Raw genomic sequence first — 20169 nt, forward strand, 5'->3', positions numbered from 1 at the left:
ACAATATTTTTTGGCACAGTTCATTTCCAGCACTGCATCAACCCACTGTGCTCCTACTGCAAAATGCCATTATCTTATCCTGGGATTGGTATATCATCCTTTCAGTGGCTAAAAACAGTGGGTGTGTGTTTGCTTCTTGCTTGATGTTAACTTGATGTTGTACAGGGGTTGTTAAAGCTTTGAGACACCACAGTGTTGGGTGACAGCTCTTGTAGAGAAAGCTCTCCAGGTGATTTTTGAGCCTGAGAAAATGTTCAAAGAGCTACTACAAAAATAAAATTTACTTGTCCATGAAGCAGTGAAAGTGTTTTTTCTTAGTTTTGCTGGTAACTGAATGGCTTTGTGGTTGGGAAGGGGAATTCCCTGAAGCCTCAGGTTTGTGTGCACCCCAAATCCAGTTAGAGTAGTAAATTGGTTCTCACAGGTGGGTGCTGCTGGGTGCTGGTGGTGGGTTTCTGCCAATGCTGTGGGGAGGCCTCATCCCAGGAGAAAACAGAGCTGTTACCTTGGAAGGTGTGGGGAGGGCAAGGGGTTCCTTAGAGCTTTTTAGGATGCAGTGTTTGAGTCCATAGGAGAGGACATTAGGAATCAGAATAACTTCATCGTACAAGATACCAGATCCTTTATTTCTGCTCCCGTTGTTTCTCTTGTCCTGTGGTCTGACCAATCTGTTTGTCTCAATATCTGTGTGTGGGGATGAAATGTGGACAAACATGGATTACTGACTTGCCTTCTGGTACTGTTGAAGTGAAATAGTGTTGACTTGATAGCTTGTCTGCTGTAGATTTCCATGGAATGGAGATCTGTCTTCTGTTTGGAAGCTTTGTGGTGTAAATGAGCATGTGAGCTGTCCTCTCTTTTGACAATGAGTTTGACTTTAGGATCAGAATTGGGAAACAGACAGAAATAAGACATCTGACAACAGTTAGGAACCAGGAGTAAGCTCCTTATGGGAATTGTAGCTTCTGTACTTCTGCTGTAGTCACTTGAGGATGCAGGAGGAATGCAGCCAAGCTGACTAGGCTGGTTGCTGAAGGTCTGTGCTGGCTGAGAAATGCTTTTTGGCACATTCAGTGTAAAAATTTAGAGCATTTATTGTTGAAGACTGGAAAAGTCCGTGGTTTGTCTCTTCTTAACCTTAAAAATGGAGCATGCTTTGTCAGGGAAAGCTCTCCGTGCAGAGGCTTCCTTTTGGGAAATTGATTTTGGATGGCCATAGATGGTTCTGCTGGAGGGGTAGGAGGGTGGTCTTGCCTGTGACTGGCATGATGACCTGTAAATGCCTGTCCTCTTTTTCCTCTGGATCTGCATGGTTGCTAAGTTCAGCAGCTTGCTTGGCATGGGCTCTAGGGGAGCTGCTTTGATCCGAGGGCTGGCTGCACTGCAAGGAGGGATCATGTGCTCAGATGGGAGAGAGCTGCTCCTGCATGGACACACATCAGCTGTGCTGGTGGGAAATGTGGGTGAAGGCAAGGCCCCACAGCTCAGTCTGCCCAGAGCTTTGTTGCTGCTGGCTTTGTCCACTTAGGAGCTGGGATGTCGTGTTTCCATTGTTCAGCTGTGCTGAGCTCCAATCCTTAGAAAAACAACTTGTTTCAGCTGGAAATGGATGGGTGTGCACAGTTCTGAGCTGAAACTTGGACACCGTGCATGAGGCTGGGCAAATGGAATGGGGGAAATATTCCAGAAAAAGTATTTGTGAGAAGTTGTTCCACCTTGAGTTGTGCAAAGCTAAACTCCCTTTTCAAAAGATGGGTGAAGGGTTGAGGTTTGGTGCAGCAAAGTCTGAGTGTGACATAGGAATGGCTGCTTATTGAGCTGTGAGAAGAGGGCTCAAGGTACTTCTCCTTGAAGGCTCTGCAGGCAAGTAACATGTGGAAAGCCCCCTCAAGTTAATCAGTGATAAAGATAATAAATTATCATTGGGATTTGAACCTTGACTCTTGTAGAGATAAGATTGAAACAATGCATTTGTGTTTTTGAGAGCTGAGGGTTTTGGGGTTTCTTTTAGGTCTTCACCTTTTCCTTAGGTGTCATTTTAAAGGAAGATGCTTCAAGGATCCAAGCCAGTCCCTGTGGATCTGTCAGTGTAACAAGGTGCTTCATGGCATGCTTGGGAGTGTCTTGTATTGAGAATTAGCCAAATCTATCCTTGGACAGTCAAGGCAAAAGGTGACTCCGGTGAAAAGGAACGTGATTAACTGTTAGAGGAGGATTTTCTCTTTCTTGGGAGCTCACCTTCCTTAAACAAGGCTTAAGAGAATAATTAGTCCCTTGAAAGTAGGGCAGTGAGGAATAGGATGTAACGGTGCACAGCAGGACTCCAGTCCTTTCTCAGCGGTGCACAGGTTGTCTGCAGATGCTGCTGCTGCTGCCAGTGAGCTGTGCTTCAGGTGGAGGGCTAAAATCTTCTGTTCAGAGCAGAGTCATGCTTCGTGTGCTTCCCAGGTTGTAATTACTGAATTGACCAAGTTGAAATAACTTCATGTAGCACCTCCTGCAGAACTACATTGTCCTGTGCTGCTCGTGTTCTTTGCCTTGCTCAGTTCTCGCTGCTGACTCCGTCCGAGCTGGCTGTGTCATGTTTAAGGATCTTTCCGAGTCTGGTGATGATCCTCAGGATGTGTTTCTCCAAGGAAATTTAGAGTCCTTGAGCTGTCCTTCAGGAAAACTCCAAAATGCTATTTTCTGTAGCTTTTGTTACTGAGCCTGTGGCACAGTCTGGGGAGTCAGAGGGAACGTAACCCCTCTAAGCTTTTCAGGGCTGTGGTGAGGCAGCTCTGGTTTGAGTGGCCCTGTAAGTAATTTGCTAAGTAGCTTAGGTGGTGCTTACCTCAGGTACTTGAGGGGAGAGTCTTAGGGGGCTGCAGTTGTTCAGGTGTGACATTTGGGGGTTTTGGCAATGAGGGTGATTCTGGGAAGCTCAGTGGGTACCATCTTCGTCATGGTTATGTGATCCCTTTACTTGGTCTCTGCTAAATAGGTGTGACAGTGAGGAAGACTTGAGAGGGGACTTGCTCAGGGTGGCAAAAAATGCCTGCATAGGCTCAAGCTATCCCTTTAGTACCCCTCAACTGTTGGGTCTTTTGCAGGGATTGGTTTCCATTTTGGTTCTGCAATGGCATGGGAAGAACCTTTATTACAAGTGCTGCTGTTTGTCTGTGGCTCTGATGCAGACCACCACATCCCCAGTGATACACAGGAGTTATGCATACACTGTCAAAGCTTTGCTTCTGAGGTCAGTTCTTTGAAAGCTGCTCCAAAAGAAGGGGTTTCTGGCAGAAGTTCAGGTTGAGGGAGGGCTGGGAGGAGAGTGAAGGTGCGAACTTGTGTTGAGGGCTTGGATTGAAAATGTGGCAGCTTTATATTGTTGATGTAACAGTGTTGTCTGAAGCTCAGCTTTCAGAGGCATGAGTGTGTGTTTCAGTGGCTTTTTTTATAGTGATGTTTATATCTTGTTATTCATGTCAGAGACTAAAATGTGTGTTTTTCCCCCACATAAATGTGAAATTTGGGCAGGGAAGTTAAAATGATAGTGAGATGAGGTGTTGCTATTTTTACACGGGCATGAATTTTTTCTCGCATGAACGGTTGCAGCTGAATACCAGTTAATGCATGAATTTGCTTCATGTGGAAGTATGCCAAGTGCTTGGAATGAGGGTTTGAAATGGAAAAAGAATATTATTCCTTGCAGTTTCACAACCTTCTCATAGCTCCAGCTTTCAGCATGCCTGTCCCTGTGTCTTTATTGCTGTGTATGCTGCTGGGAATGCAGCATGCGGAGGAGAGGAGGGAATTTTCCTGTGAATACCTCAGCACCTGTCTCGTCATCAGAAGCACACTGCAGTCCTAATGCAGATGTCCCTGCAGCAGAGACTCGGCTGGTGCCAGTCCTGGGGACTGTGTTATGCCATTACAGCAGCAGGCTGCTCCTCTCACCTCCCTCTCCTCTCCCCCTTTCCATTTTTGTGGCAGCAGCGAGAGAAATGCAGAGTACAGTCAAAGGAATAAAATGAAAGAAGACACTGTTGAGATGTTCCAGATCTGCAAGCCATGGGATTTGTGCTGATGGAGGCATTTTGGTTTGGGGAGGGTCAGTGCACGTTGAGAAGACAAGGGATGTGATTGTGCACCCCAGATCAGGGGGAGCAATCCTTGCCATGCAGGGAAGGGGTGCTGCTGTCAGACGTGTCTGTGCTGGCAGTGCTGCTGTAGTAGCAGGGTAGGGCAAGTGAGAATCACACAGCTTGCTCCTCTTAGGAAATACATCTGAGGAAAACACACAAAATCTGCAGAGCCGAAATGGAGTGGGCACTTGATCATCTGCTGCACTTGGCTTCCGTGTCTGCTTTCCCTTGCAGTGACCAGGAGCTGATCTCTATCTAATAAAATGGTGTCTTGTGTAAGGAGCTAGAAAACCATCACTTACACTTCAGGGATATGACATCCAAATGGGATGGTACTGAGGGTTTGACCCATAGAAATGACAGGCACTGCCAGAGCCTTGGCTTCAGTAAAGCCTTGGATGGAATTTTTTCTATGATGCATTATTAATGTTGTGAAGATCTGCAAAGGGCCTTGAAACCTGTGTTTCTAAGTGGTGGTTTTACCTGAAAACATGTAGGTGAAAAGGCAGAACCCTGTACTTGGCCTCAGTAGCTAGTTTGTGAAAGTCAAAATCCATTCTCACGGTTGTGTTTGGAGCCATGTGTAAGTTCATTTCTCTGTCTTGATGTTTCAAATCCGAGTATTTTTTCCAGTAAGCTGTCCTGACACTGCGATGGGCTCACGTATTTTGAAAGCATCAGAGGTGATATTCTGAAGGCTGAAAGGTAGCAGGGTGTGGGAGAGCAAACAGGAAGTTCTTGCTGTAGTATGGGATATTGTATCTTGCAATTTGCAGAGGTTTTGGGTTGCCAATTTAAATAGTGTGTTTTGGATCCCAAAGTGAAAAATTGGTGCTCGAAATACTTGGCCCAGTTTGTCACATTTCAAATGATCCTTGCTTTGTTTTTATTCACTCCTGCCTCATGAATCCCTTGATGTGCATCAAATGGTTAGATATAAGGCATGAAAAAGCCCTAACAGTGTCTTGCAAAGTGAACCTAGCCTGTTATTAGTCAGAGCTGGACTTTGTTCTTGCTCTGGGAATGGGGGTTTATTTCCTCTGTGTGTTCCCCTTGCAAGGTAATAGTATAAACATTGCTATTTCTGTGTGAAACAGACTTCAAGTGTAGTCCTGAAGTGAACAGAAGAAAATACGCTGTCAAGAAATGCTCAGTAATGTATGAAGTGTAGATAGATAGATAGATAAATTATTTTTCAGTGCAGTGTGAGAGGTGTGAGAGCTGAAATGATTCTGGAGGGAAAGCTGAGATTATCTTGGACAGGAGTTGCTGGAGCACCAGGGAAAGCAGTGTGGGTGTAGGTCAGGCATGAGGAGTTCCTCCTGGAAATCAGGATTAAAATTGCTCACTGGAAGGGAGTCATTTTTAGCTGAGTAAAGAAAGAATCTGAAACTTCCTTGCTCTTCAAGCAGAGAAGTGGGGCTGAAGTCAGCAGAGTAGGACTAAGTATGACCTGGTCATAGTTGTGGTTTTGCTCTGAAGGTGGCTTTGCAACACCAAACAGAGTTGACAATTCTTGCTAAATTTATTGTTGTTTTTAAAAACCTGCTACTCTCCAAAAGTTTTGGAGCTTGGAAAAATCAACTGTTCAAGTGCTTGCTAGCTGGCAGTAAGTGCCTCACAAAGAACTGATCCTGAAGGGGTGTCAGGTAACATTTGTCTTAGGGGGTGCAGTTTGCTGCCTGGTAATGGCAGTTCCTTGTCCTTAAAGTTCTCCTGAAGGGCTTTGCTCTGGTCCTCTTAGGATTTGTTTGGTACCCTCTGGGTGTCAAACACCAAAGGCCCAAATGCCAAGGTAAGAATTTAGCAAGTTCTAAATTTTTTTCCTTGCCTAATAGAAGACAAAATTCCTCACTCAGAAAAGCTGAGACATGAAGTATGTGGAAAATAGGGGCCAGCCCCAAAAATAAGCAAAAAGATTTTTTTCCTGAGAGGTGGAATTTTTTTGTCTTTTAATACTTGTCTGAGCTGGTGTGGTTTATCCAAATGCAGTTTCAGGTGCTGCTGTTCTATATTGTGGTGCTTAAAAACATTGAAGCTTAAAAAGTAACTCCTGTTAGGTTAATGAGCCTGACTGGCTGTTTCCCAGCCGTGCAGAGCTGCTGTGCAGCCTGGCTGCCAGACCTTCACTGCAGTGCTCTGCTGCCTTGGTGCTGCCTCAGGAGCTCTGCACTGATGCTCTGAGCCTGTCAGCAGACCCTGCATCTCACAGATGGCTAAAGGCTGCTTCCAGGGAGATGGCACTGGGTGTTTGTCCCAAGGTGCCACTCAGGGTCTTCTGAGCAAGGCTTTGGGCTGGCTAGTGACCCTGAGTGCCCAGTTGTGCCATTTGGGACACTCGTTGCTGCTCTGCCTCCACATGGCACGTAACAGAGGTGATTTCAGCTTTTGTAGTTTAGACAGAGTTTTGTAGTTTACCCAGGATTTACCCAGCTTGCTCCGAGTCAGTGCTGGAAGGCAGGAGCACATCAGCGCTGGGTGCATGCAGGATGGGCTGAAGGAGAAGGAGCAGGGAATGGGGTCAGCAAAATGGCCTCTTGGAATCAGGGAACCTGAGATGGGAAGGAGAACATTGCTTTTTACAGCCTTTTCTCAATGCTTCAGGGTTGTTCTTACAGCGAAGATGTAATTTAGGAAAACTGTAACTCAGTGATACCCAAATGCTAGAGATGCTCTGTAAATGAGCAGAGCCGTGTACCGATTCAGTGGATGAAAAATGGAGCTTGTGGCATTTGCAGTGAGGCTGGTGGGTGCTGGAAACCAATTGTTTTCTGCCTGGTTCCTAAAGGGATTGTTTGAGAGGTGGTTTCATTCTGGTAGAGCTCAGTTCATTTTAAAGCTCTCAGGTAATGGAACTGGTGGCAGGTCCTTCTGCTGGGAGTAAGGCTGGAGTTGCTGTTGTTCAAACATGCAATGTTAATTTTGGCATTGTACACTCATTTTGGGACTTTGCCTAGCTTGGTGCCTTAGTGGATGGTGTGGTTCTAGAGGGGCTGCTTAGTGTTGGGTACTGTGTTTCTTCCTCCTAGGAGGAGATTGTGTGAAGAGACAGTTGTTTGTAGGTGGGATGTACCTTCCCCTCTCCCTCCCTCCCTGGCCTGGTGTAAAATTAGTAAGATGCTAATCCATGTTTAGCCTTAAAAGCAGCAAGTTTGAAATCAGTAAATAACCCAAAGCTTTTCTTCAAGTCCTTAATGCTAGAGAGTTGTTATTTGTTTGTTTGGAGTTTTTATGTGTGTGTCATTACTTGGGGTTTTGTTGTGTCTTCTTACTGTGAGAGACCCTCTGAGAGGAAGTTGATTCTTTGACCTTAGTTTACATCTGTGTGAAATGATGTGGAGGCTTGGGTCCACAGTGGGATCTGTGCTGGTGGCAGTTCTGTGTGTGGGTGGCTTGATGGAGAGAGGTGGAGAGAGGTGGATGAAGTCAGAGTTAGGATCAAGAGCTGAATTCTGTCTCTGTTTGGTTCAGCACTATGTGGTGGCAGAGCCACACCAGCTAGGGCAACTCAGGTGTGCTTTGTCTTCCTGTCCTAACCTGGCATTTGTTCAAATGCATGTTCAGAATTTGGTGTTTGTTAGTCAGAACAAACTTATTGGCATCTTCCAGGGCTGTCTTCAGGGTGTGCAGACATGAGTCCTGTTTAAGAGCAGCCAGAACCTGGGACTTTTGTTCTCCTGGCACCTTTTTGATAGTAGAAGTATCAAGTATTACTAAAAATTGAGCAAAGTAAAGCTAGGCCAGGACAGAACATGATATTCTGAGTGCAGGATGAGAGGGTAGGAGAAATCTTGTAAAAGGGCTGATGCTGGGGCTCTGAACAATTGAGTTATGTCAGAGTATTGTTGGATTGGAGCAGTGGTGATGGAGCATGCAGATGAAATATTCTGATATGTAAGGTGGAGCATTTGTATGCTATTCTACTTTTTATAGTCAAGGGAAATAAAATACGTCTGAAGCCCTTTAAAGGAAATGTCTGTTTACTTGACCTGGTACATGGAAATGCTTTGTCTTCATTTGCAGCTTCTGTGGAGAAGGCAGGGTTTTCTGAGAAGCAGAAGTAGAGTTTTCCCTTCTACCAAAATAGGGTTTTGTTCCTTGCTTTGGTACACCATGTCTTTATCACTGTCCCTGTATGGTACTTGGTGTTGTGTAGAAAAACTGAGAAGACAAGACTGTAATGAAACCCTGTAGGTAAATAACAGTTTTGAAACTGCAGAGGAGATGAGAAGTTCTGAAGCTTCAGGCTGAAGGTGGATCTCTTCTGCCTTGCAATAGAAAAGATTTTTACTCTGTATTTAATATTAAAAAATAGTGTCAAGAGTTTTCCCAATTAGTTAATTTCTTGTTCTGTTCTGAAATGTTTTCAGTGACAGCACATAGTATAAACATTCCCCAAACTTTATTGTGAGGATGTTTTCTGCTGGTCCCTCACGGTGCTGTGTTTGTGGGTGGATTTCTGCTTCTCCCTGTTCTCCTTGGGTTGTTTATTTAATCACACCATGCACATATTCTTAGCTGGAAGGAAGATGGGAGGATTTTTGCATTTGAAACTTTAACTGCGTGAAAGACCTAATTTTGGGGAGAGATGTGTGGGGGAGAGTAGTTTTCCTATTTTGACTTTCTTCTTAGCAAATATTTCATAGTGTTAGGAGGAACCACGACCAGCTGTTCATTATTTCACTTGGAGGAGATTTTTTTCAGTCAGTCTGAGCAGTTGGGATTTTGCATGTGTTGGGTGAGCCAGGAATCCTTGCACAGCTCTGGAGTTTGCCTTTCCAGGGGTGAGAGCTGTCGCTGGGCTCCTGAGCAGTGCAGCGGTTCTGCTGGCCTGCCTCAGCAGGAACACACATGGCAAGTCCTCAGATGAACCACAGCAGGCCTGAAATACCAGTGTAGGTGCAGGGAGCGGTGCTGGGCAGAGGACCCTGGCAAGGCAGGGTTCCTGAGCACTGGGGGGCAAACTTGGAGCTACCTTCACCAGTTTGCCCAACTGCAGAGAGCAGCCCGTGTGAGTATGGCTGGAGAAAACACTGCTGAGGAGCAGATGGGCAGTGCTGCTGGACTGTCCTGCTCTTGGCATCAGAGCCACTTTGGTCTGGAGCTGGAAGTCCTCCCTTTCAGCTTGATGTTCTCAGATTTGCAGGAGGAGGGGAGAGTGGCTGCAAAAGAGCAGAGGCAGCTTTTAGAGGTGCCCTTGAGATGTGTGGTTGGGTATTGCCCAGAGCTGGCCAGAGGCTTTGTTTCTCAATGGTGGTGTTGAAGGGGTAAAATGAAGAAAATGGGGAAGTAGTGCTCAGCCTGCCCTCCTTAGCAAACAGGGGATTTGGGTTGAAGCTGAATGTGTCCCACAAGTGTGCAGTGGGAGACAGAAGGCAAAAGTGGTGTGAGCTCCCTGCTTGTGACAAGAGAATGGATGGGGGAGGCTGGAGGGACCTTCCAGGAGTCCTTAGATGACCTGCTTGCTCTTCTGGTTTGTCTGCCCACATGGATGGGTTCTTGGGGAATGTATCTGCAGGAATCTGAACTTGTGATGCTCATGGGACTGCTTTGAAATTTTGGAGACACAAATGAAGCTTAAGAATAAAATAATTTTCTGTTTCAACGAGGTATATTCCATGTGGAAACCGATGCAGACAGTGGCTGCTTTTATCCAGAGGTGACTGCAGTATCTCATTGTTGTAGGGGTGGCACATGTGATTTCTCTGTTGGGCAGACTGGCATTTAAATTGATTCCGATTTTGTATTGGGATTGAGATTAGGGTTTTGAAACTGGGACTTTTGGAAGCTGTTGAGCTTTGTAGGGGGATATTTACCTTGGTCTTTTTAATTTGATAATTGTTTGTGTGACTAGTTCACGGGCTGTGGAGTGAGCTCATGGACCTCTCAGAGAAGTGTCTTCTCTGCACTACTTGTCCTCTAGCAGGCAGGATAACACAAATGAGTGTTAGGGCTTTCTTCTCTAAAGCACTCATCTTGTTCCAAATTTCTACCTATTTCACAGCAAAAACAGATGGACAGCACAGAAAAGTAGGGTCTTCAGAAGAATTCAGACAGCTCAGCATCTGTTTTCTAAAAAAGGCAGATAAACAGTTGCATATTTTATAGATCAAGTTCGAGAAAATGTTTTCTTGAAAAAGATGCTGTGACATAAAGTAATTTTACAGTGGCATTGATAATTATGTGGAAGGTGTTGCTTGTCCGTGTGGTTCTTTTCTTTGGATGCTGGATTAGGGGACATCAGACCCGAAGTGAGATACCTGAAGCCAACAAAGTACTTAAAAATAAAATGCTTAAATAATAATTTCAGCTGTAGGTTTTTTCTGGTTTCAGTCTGTTTTGGTCAATTATATCATTCTTAATTCAGGTCTCTTACTTTTCAGGTGGAATCATTTATCTTGGATCAGGATGATCTCGAAAACCCTATGTTGGAAACAGCTTCTAAATTGCTGCTGTCAAGTACTGCTGATGGTGCTGACCTGAGAACAGTAGATCCTGAAACCCAGGCGAGATTAGAAGCTTTGCTCGAAGCTGCGGGTAAGTCCTCGTGTCCCGTACGGGTTTAACCCCAAAGCCCTGACAGGAGTCCCTGCTGGAATCGCTTGCGTAAGGCTAATCCATGGGAGCAGGATACAGCTGTGAGACGCACGGCAGGGTGGGGTTTGGCAGGGGTGTCACTGAAGAGAAACAAGTTCATTTTAGAGTATTCCAAGGTCTGGAAAATCAGAATTTTACATGAAGATGTTTCCAATCAGGTTTCTTCAATGTCGGCATTTTAAAAGCCTGAATCAAAATTGACGCCTGACTTTGGCGTGTGCCATTATGTCAAACCCTGAATGGCTCAATAGGTTTTATTTTGTAGTAGTTGCTGTGTGAAAGGCTTTCATAGTTGCTTATATTATGTAGTTTCAGTAGCTGAAAACCGATTCCTTCCGTGGCTTGGAGGGTTTCAGTCACGTGCAGCTTGGAATGAGTGCTGTGAACACTTGAAGCCATTGTTTTGGAAGCTGTAGTGGATGGTGCTTGGAGCGTTAGTGCCGACAGCTCTCAGAGGCTCACTTTGACCTTGTGTGCTCTCTCCTTGCTGGCACGCGTGCCCCCGGGCTGCGCTCTGGCATGGCAGGTATAGGGAAGCTGTCCACGGCGGATGGGAAGGCGTTTGCGGACCCCGAGGTGCTGCGCAGGCTGACCTCGTCCGTCAGCTGCGCCTTGGATGAAGCGGCCGCCGCGCTGACCCGGATGAGAGCCGAGAGCACGGCCAGCGCAGGACAGACGGACAAGTAAGGCAGCCCGGGCCTGGAGCCTCTCAGCCCTTTGCTCCCTCTAGAAGTGGTTATTCTTGTTCTAGCGCTTGCACTGAGGGCATGATGAAACTCTTACTCAAGTGGAGTTGGTGCCAAGTTATCACCTTTGCTTCTCCTGCTGAAATATTTGTGGACTGGCAGGTCTTGCAGTAGGGAGTGAAGCAATTCATGCTGCTCAGAATTACGGAGTGAAACTCCAAGGAGTTTATCGTGACCAGCTGTAGAAACATATCTAAACTCTTCAATGGTATGGGCCTTAGAACTGCCCATTTACAACTCTCTTTACCCAGAGAGTTGTAAATTCCCACGTGGGTCATTCAGTGACAGCATGAAACAAGATTTCAGATGAAAAAAATCTTTTAGGGAATTTCAGAGTGCCTTTTTAATTGAGGAAGGGAAACAGCCTTTAGGGATTGGAGCTCCATAGTAGTCAGTGTCACCTCAGCCAGGGAGTTGCTGCTCTTGTACTGGACTTGGTGGCTTCACATGTGCAATTTTTTCCACTGGGGTATTCAGGAGGGAAAGAAGAAGGATGTTTCCTTCCAGACTGCCATAAGGCTTCAGTGCAGTGGAAGCGTTGTTAGTAGGGACAACCAAGGGTGCTGTGCTAGTCAGAAGTTTGTTCTTTCTATGCAGAATAACTGCAAAGAAAGATTTCTTGGTGTAGGAACAGCTCGAAGAGCAGTATAATTTTGCGTTATGTCTGCTTCTGTTCTGTCTGCATCCCCTCTTCTCCTCTGCACCTCTTTCTTGGGAATGGTGGTAGTTGCCAAAGTTGTTATAAAAACAGAGGTGCTTGGAAATTAAAAAAAAAAGGTCATCATGTAGTGAAGAGACACATTTCAGAACTGATTCTCCATGTATTAAAATTATGTCTGGTTACGAGACCCTGGAATTTTCAGCACAGGACAGAAGGGAAGTGGTTAAGTTTCCTACAGGAGAACACTGATGTTGGTGATTTGTTTTAGTTTAATTTATAGTTACAGTGCTGAACAAATAAAGTTTTCTGAAGATTGGCAGGTGATTTCCATGTCCTCTGGTCCTGGGCAGTCCTGCATCTATATCTCTTGTAAACTTCTGTTAAAAATTCATAGCAGGAGTGGATATGGACACAACTTAATTTTCAGCCAAGTTAGCTGGGAAACCTCAAGTGTAAAGCTGGCACTTCTTTAATTAGCAGTTGGCACGTTTTTAGCTGGTGTTTCCTTTTTTGCTGATGTGTCCTCATGGCCCACTGGAGCTGAGGCAGAGTCCCTTTCCACTCTGAATGCTTTCCCCTTGTTAGCCGCAGCCTGGCCGAGGCCTGTTCCGAAGGAGACGTCAATGCTGTGCGGAAGCTGCTCATTGAGGGCCGCAGCGTGAACGAGCACACAGAGGAAGGGGAAAGCCTCCTTTGCTTGGCCTGCTCAGCAGGGTATTATGAGCTTGCACAGGTTGGTTTCCTGGCTGTTTGTACCGTTTGTGTGTTGTACATAAAGAGATGTTAAATCAATTATTAGCATTTTGTGCACCTGGAAGAGGGTGTTAAGGTAGTGAGAAATGGCAGACGAGTCTCACACATACACTAAATGTTGCTGATACATTCTGGGTGCCTATTTTGTGCCAGGATTGCTCACCCAGCACTGGGGTGAAGGTGGGGGTTGGTAGTGCAGGGGCAGGGTTTGTCCCTCGGTGTTGCTGATCGGTGTCTCTTGGCAGGTTCTCCTGGCAATGCATGCCAATGTGGAGGACCGGGGAATCAAGGGAGACATCACACCTCTGATGGCTGCTGCCAACGGCGGGCACGTCAAAATTGTCAAGCTGCTGCTAGCTCACGGTGCTGATGTGAATGCACAGTCATCCACAGGTAAAGGGGCTCTTGGGAACCACTGCAGAGCTGGCATTTGCTCTGTGCAGGCAACTTGGTGTGGAAGTTCGGGAGCCATGGCTCTTAGCCCAGCTAGGCAGAATGCTTCCTTGTGGTTTTGCCATTTAAATTCCCTTTTCTAAGTGGAACTCTGAAGTATTGTTGGATGCAGATCAAGTATTGTGGAGATGTAGAAAGGTGGATAAGGCCAGTTAGTAACTCGAAGGTGTTTGAGTACCTAGGATTTGTTGTCACATTTTAAGCACAGTTTAGTAAATTTGTGTGTATGTGGAAAAGTTATGTGGTGGCAGGTCAGGAAACCCAAGGGGAAAAGTGAGAAGAGGGCCTCCCCTTCCACTGTTCCCGTGGTAATTTGCTAGCGATTTGTGTTGAAGTGACCAGATTGGGAAATCCTGTAAGTTTTTGTAACCTGGAAGTGGAGAGCTGGTGTGTAGTCAGCAGTACCTGATGAGTGGAGAGCTGACCCTGAGTGAGGGGGAGAGGGGGATTACCAGAAGACACCTTATTTATTTTTTAATTTTTTTTTTTCAGTGAAGCAGTTTTCTCAGTGGTAATATGGCCTTGACCTGTAACATTTTTCAAGGTGTCTTTCACAGAGGCAGATTCTTTGACTGTTGTGTGCAGATCCATGTTTTTGTATTTTTTCCACCGAAGTTTTTTTCCTCTCCTTGTAAAGACTGGGAACATTTTGGAACCAGTCCCTTGCAGGTGTTTAAGACCTGATTTAGAAGCAGCAGTTAATTCTGCTCTGGGTTTTGAGCTTTCATTTTACAGCATTACATGCTTTTGCTGATTAACAGGAATGTGGCTGGGGGTTTTGTGACTGGGCTAGAAATGGGAAGAGAGGTGCATAGTGCAGGCACAAGGAGGTCAGACACTCAATCTGTCAGCACCAGGCTGCTTGGTGCCACTGCTGATTCCCATCCCCCCATAGTTCTTCTGTAGTGTGAAAAGCCCTGTTCCATCAGGTATCCAGCTAGAAAGGGTGGAATGGAGCACCAGGTGAAGTTGTGGGTGAGGAAGGCCATCAGGCTGTGTTCCCAAGCCCTGTTCTCTCTGGCCCAAGGCAACACAGCCCTGACGTACGCCTGCGCCGGGGGCTACGTGGACGTGGTGAAGGTGCTGCTGGAGTCGGGCGCCAGCATCGAGGAGCACAACGAGAACGGGCACACGCCGCTGATGGAGGCGGGCAGCGCCGGGCACGTGGAGGTGGCCAGGGTGCTGCTGGAGAACGGGGCGGGCATCAACACGCACTCCAACGAGTTCAAGGAGAGCGCCCTGACGCTGGCCTGCTACAAAGGTACCGTACCGGGTGGGCACAGGGGTCAGGGACAGCCAGGAGTCCTTCAGCCTTGCTGCCCATGGCAGGGGAATTGAAAGGTGTGAGCACACCCTGTGCTGCTCTTGTCCTGGCTGTGATACCACTCAGGGCCAGCGTGCATTCCTTCAGCCTTGCTGCCCACCACCTGGGGAATTGAAAGGGTGTGAGTGCACACTGCTCTTGTCCTGGCTGTGATACCACACAGCACGCCTGCGCCATGTGCAGAATCATCTGTGTGCAGAGTCTGAGTATCAAGATCTAAAACTTTGGTCTTAGGTATGATTATTTAGAAGATGCTCTGTTAAACAAATGAAGAGACAAGGAGCTAATGTGTTATATTACAGAAAAAGTAAGCTAAACTTTCTGTATTACAGCTGTTTTATACCGGGTACCTCTGCTTAAATACAGCAGATACTTCATTTTAAAGGACTGGCACTGGCAAATCATGGAAGGTTTAGGACCTTGCCTTTTAGGTGTCCTTGCTGAGGCCTTTTCCTCCCTTAAAGCATTAGGCAGAAAAATTGCAGCACCCCAGAAAGGGATGAAGATGTTTAATTAAGACGCAAAATCTGTTCCTACAGCCCAGCAGCTGCTGTTTTAGTCACTTAGGACATGTTTTATTAGGCCATTTGCCATCATGGAGTACTTGATTTTGGTAACAGAGGTTCTTGTGTGGCACCTGTGTAGAAGTTGGTCTTAGTCTTTCATGTATATTTTTTACCAGCTACACTGATAAGCTGCTGTGCACGTAGATGGCAGAGATACAAACACACCTTTCCAGAGTGGACTCTTTATGTTGTATCACAGACATCCATGACCTTCATTATGTGCTTTAGAACACTATGAGTGTTGAAATGCACTTTCTCAAGCAGTTTCCTTCTGTTAACTATTTTTCCACACAGGCCATCTGGAAATGGTGAGGTTTCTGCTGGAAGCTGGTGCAGACCAGGAGCACAAGACAGATGAGATGCACACTGCTCTCATGGAGGCGTGCATGGTAAGAGATGTAAGGCTCGAGCAGTGAGGTCTGTGGGCTCTCTTTTCTTGCTGAAGATGGAGAAAGTGGTTCCTTTGAGTTTCTTTCTGGTACAGAATCTAACTGTGATGTTTTGGTTCTCTTGTCTGCTTCATGGGAACTTTAACTTTATTGTTAAACTGAGAATTATTTTCTTAAATTTTCTTTTTATCCTTCTCTCCAACTAGATTCCTCATGTGTTGGGATTTTCATGGCATTATTAGACTTGTGTAATGTCACACTGTGAACCCGTGGCTGTAGAGGAGGGCAGTGAATCCCTGTTTAGTCTGCCCTTCCCTGAAACAACTGCAATGGTTCTAAATCGGCCAGTTGTGTCTGCTGAAAGAAGTTAATGGTTTCACATGGGGGAATGATTAATAGAAACCATTACACTTCTTGAAAGTTGCTCCAAAGAAAGTCACGTAGGTAAACAGAACTCGAGCTGTCCTTTATCTCACCCTGAAATCTTACTAGAGCAGCCACATGAATATCCTTGGCCATGGTCTTGCAGCCAGTTCCTGGGAGTTGATGATAAAATGACCTTGTTTGATGTTGCAGTTGCCTTCTCATCAGGATGTTTTTTGTGGTGAAGCTATGGATCAAGCCTTCTTTTCCTTGTCATTCCCTTCTGCCCTTTTAACTCTTCTAATAGACTAAAAAAATTCCATCAGACCCACAGAGGATGTTAAGACCTAATTTTTGTTAAAAATTACTGAGCAGTAGGAAAAAATTCTTCTCCCTTATTCCTGCAGGAAGCTGTTCCTAGGGAGGCAGTTCCATGCTGGTGCTCTGAACTGGCAGATAGTTCAGTCTCATACCTCAGCTCTGCTGACGAGAGAAGGAGCAGCTTTCTCTAGCAGTATTTAAAAGCCTTGCAGTGTGAAATGAAGCAGAGCAAAGACTTCCATCTCAGCATGTTCTTTTTGCAGAAACAGTTACTGCTCTTCAGTGGCACAAGAAAACTTCCTTCTCTGGAACAGCTTTGAGCTTGAATGTGTGCTCACAGAATTGTCTGTCTGTGGCATAGCCAGTGCAGGTTTAAACCCTTCTGCAGCCTTGTGGATTCAGGAAGACTTGTGCCTGAGAGTTTTTTCAGACAGCAGTTAATACCGATTTAATGCACAGGAGGTGTTGGACAGTGGCACTTGCCTTGTGGGAGCAAAAAGCAGGGTGATCTAGTTGGTGTTTCCTCTCGCTGAAGGACTGCTGCCCACAGAGCTTCAGCTTTAAAATGCAGCTGATGATCTTGTGAAGATTGCTCAGGTGACTTTTCCTGTTCCCTTAGCAGTTGGTAGGCTTTTCCTGGCTGTTGTAGGAGAGCTCAGCAGCCCCACCCCACTGCAGGGTTTATTAAAGCATGGATCCAGTTCCCTTGTGTGGTGGAGCTTCAGCAGTTCTCCTGCAGGCTGCTTGGCCCACATAGGAAGCTTTGAAGCAAGCCTGGGTGCTGTGTTGTGCCATCCTCAGCGTGGAGCAGGGGTGAGCAGGTAGCTGTCTTGCCAGAGCCTGATGGATGAGGCACTGTCTCTGCATTTCCCTGAGGAAAGATTCTTTATGGAGGCTTGGAGTTTTTCCCTAAAATAGTTCTGTCATTTCATGTAAAAGGTGAATATGTCCTAGTTAATGTCCTAGTTATTTTTCCGAGAGGAAGCCGTGCTTTGCTCCCTGGATATCAGAATAAGGCATGAAACACTTGAGAAAATGAAGCGGAAAAATGTCAGATGCAGTTTGGTGTTTTGTCTGGAAAAGAGATTTTTGGAGTTGTGGTTTCCAGCTTGGCAAGGATGGCTGTGGATGAGATTTGCTGCCTCTTAGGAATTAATCTGAAATCAAGGTGTACTTACCTCATTCAGAGACAACCTTGGGAATGCTTGTGTTCCTGGTGAGGGGCTGTTTTATTTGCTGCAGCCCTCCAGTGTTTTGTTTGTCAGATTTTGGTTCCTCCAAGTTGGAATGGTGGCCATCTCCTCGTGGAGAAAACCAGCTTGGAGACTTCTTGCTGTTGTTGGAGCGCAGCGACCCAGCCAGGCACTGCTTCTGTCTGAACAAAGCAGTGTGGAATGGCAATTGGATGTGTCACTGTCAGGCCTCCAGTATAAACATGAAGCTGAAAAGCCACTTCAAATAGTTCCTGACTTTATGGAATACTGAAAATGAGATGGACATCCTGTGTTGATGTATATTGCAAGGAAGAAAGCAAATTTAAGAGCTGCCTTTTGGTAGAAGGGGTGTGATCACAGTGGAGCATGATCATGGTGTCTGGAAAACCCTGCCAGAATGCTGCCAAGGAAAAGCTGTTGCTCGGGTGGGTGGCTCCTGGGATGTGTAAGGAACCCCTGACAAGTGGTCTCATTTTGGCTTTTCACTTGGAAGGAGAAAGTAAGTCTTGACTCTGCTGTTAAATTGAGCAGTGAAATGGTTTTGCAGGGGCCATGAGGCAAGCCCAGGTCAGTGTGCATAGCTGCTTTGTAAGGAAGGGAGGAAGCAAAAGAATCTCACTGTTGTTCTTGTGGAGGAGACAAGCTTCTAAAATAGTCATGAGCTCCCTCTTGACTTTCTGGGCTTTATTTTGGAGTTTCCCCCTGCCCCAAGGAAGTTGATCCCAAACACCTGAACTGGAGTCTGATACAAAGTTGTCCATCTTGTTGCTTACACCATTGACAGAGAGGTCTGATATGAGGTTCATAGCACATATTTAGTAAAATGTGCTCAGCATTTCTACAGGTGCGTGTTCAGTAGGAGACCTTATGCTTTATCCAAATACTTAGGGAAAATAGCCAGAAAAACTGTTCATTGTATTTTTGGACTCATTTTACTCCCTCATGGCTTTTTGTGTATTTTGAGGGAATTTGAGTCTGTGGCAAAACCATGGAGAAAAGTAGTTTTTCCATTTGGTCAGTCTTCTGATCTTATTTTTTTTTTTGCCTTTGCAGGATGGTCACGTGGAAGTGGCAAGGTTACTCCTGGACAGCGGAGCTCAGGTGAACATGCCTGCCGACTCCTTCGAGTCCCCGCTGACCCTGGCAGCCTGTGGTGGGCACGTGGAGCTGGCAGCTCTGCTGATTGAACGTGGAGCTAACTTGGAAGAGGTCAATGATGAGGGATACACGCCGCTGATGGAGGCAGCTCGGGAAGGCCACGAGGAGATGGTGGCACTGTTACTTGGGCAAGGTAACTGCTGCTCAGCAGGCTGGGGAAGAAGCTCTGAGCTGCTTTGATTTTTGCTTTCTTTGGTTATAAGATGCCTTGTGCATGTGGAGGTGGTTTGTGTGCTGATGCTGCCCTCTGTAACCAGTGTTTTGTGTTGTTTGCAGGAGCAAACATCAACGCTCAGACAGAGGAGACGCAGGAAACCGCACTGACTCTGGCTTGCTGCGGAGGGTTTCTGGAGGTGGCCGATTTTCTCATTAAAGCAGGAGCTGACATAGAACTTGGCTGTTCCACACCTTTGATGGAGGCTGCTCAAGAGGGGCATTTGGAGCTGGTCAAATATTTGTTAGCTGCGGGTATGGAGTCGTTTTGTTAATGCTTTTGTAAACGCTTAATCTAAAGAGAAAAATACTTTGTCCGATAGTCATTACATTTTCTTTAGCAGCTTCTTGAACTTGACTGTGAAGGTCTTTGAAGCCCAAAGTAATTTACTGGTTGGACTCTAATTTAGCTTGTGAAGATTGAGTTGATGTAAACTTGTTTGGAGCTAACTTGCAGTTTGTTTTTATTCCTCTTAGAGTACAGTCAGGTCATCAGTTTAATAGATGCTGGATTGGAAGGGGGAAGCTTCATTTGCTGTTTGATCCTGTAAAGATTGTGGAAGCTTGTATGTTTTCTGTAATGCCCATCATAAAGCTTCCAGTATTTTGTCCTTGCTGTTTCAGGGGCTAATGTGCATGCAACAACAGCAACAGGTGACACGGCACTGACGTACGCCTGTGAAAATGGCCACACTGATGTAGCAGATGTCTTACTTCAGGCAGGTGCAGATCTGGTAAGTCATTTACCTCCCTTAAAAATGTTAGTAAGATATTAAATTATCAGCATCTGATATTCTTCCTGTTTCTGTGTTCATTGATGAAAATTTACACATTCTTTAATGTATTTTGGGCTATTAGATTACCCCAAAGTACAGAGGTCAGTTACAGTCCTCTGGTGATTGATGTCTAAAGCATTTCCAAGCCATTCAAGGTTGCCTGGACAGGAAAAGAGGGAATTTGATTCTTTTAACGTGGTACTCAGCTTCAAATTGTTGAGTTGATTCTGGGTTAGTCCTTGTTCCTGCAAATCTGTTCTATTCCTTATGCATCAGATAGTTGACAGTCTGTTTGGTGTGCTGTAATGGAATTAAGATGATGGAGGTAAACTGATTTTTCCTTTTCAGCGTACCAGTGTGTTATCAAAAAGTGATGTTAGGTGTGTCAGAAGATGTCCTGCTTAACTAAAATCCCCCTCATGTGCCTTGAATGCTTTTTGTCCAGGAGTCCCACCTGTGCAGACACAGGTGGTGAATGGTTCACCTGCATTCAAGATACCCTCAGTTC

The 20169-nt window shown here is 45.7% G+C and overlaps 1 protein-coding gene across 1 annotated transcript in view; it reads left to right on the plus strand.

Annotated features, from left to right (window-relative positions):
- Nucleotides 1-20169, plus strand: part of ANKRD17 (ankyrin repeat domain 17) — a 68517-nt gene that overhangs the window by 23433 nt on the left and 24915 nt on the right. The window contains exons 2-10 of the mRNA XM_058804322.1: nt 10511-10664; nt 11251-11407; nt 12717-12864; nt 13130-13277; nt 14365-14598; nt 15522-15616; nt 18568-18805; nt 18949-19140; nt 19510-19619. Coding sequence (XP_058660305.1) covers nt 10511-10664; nt 11251-11407; nt 12717-12864; nt 13130-13277; nt 14365-14598; nt 15522-15616; nt 18568-18805; nt 18949-19140; nt 19510-19619 — 1476 coding nt within the window. The remainder of the gene's footprint in view (nt 1-10510; nt 10665-11250; nt 11408-12716; nt 12865-13129; nt 13278-14364; nt 14599-15521; nt 15617-18567; nt 18806-18948; nt 19141-19509; nt 19620-20169) is intronic.

This window comes from Ammospiza caudacuta, chromosome 4 (assembly GCF_027887145.1).
Source record: "Ammospiza caudacuta isolate bAmmCau1 chromosome 4, bAmmCau1.pri, whole genome shotgun sequence".
Lineage (NCBI taxonomy): Eukaryota > Metazoa > Chordata > Aves > Passeriformes > Passerellidae > Ammospiza > Ammospiza caudacuta.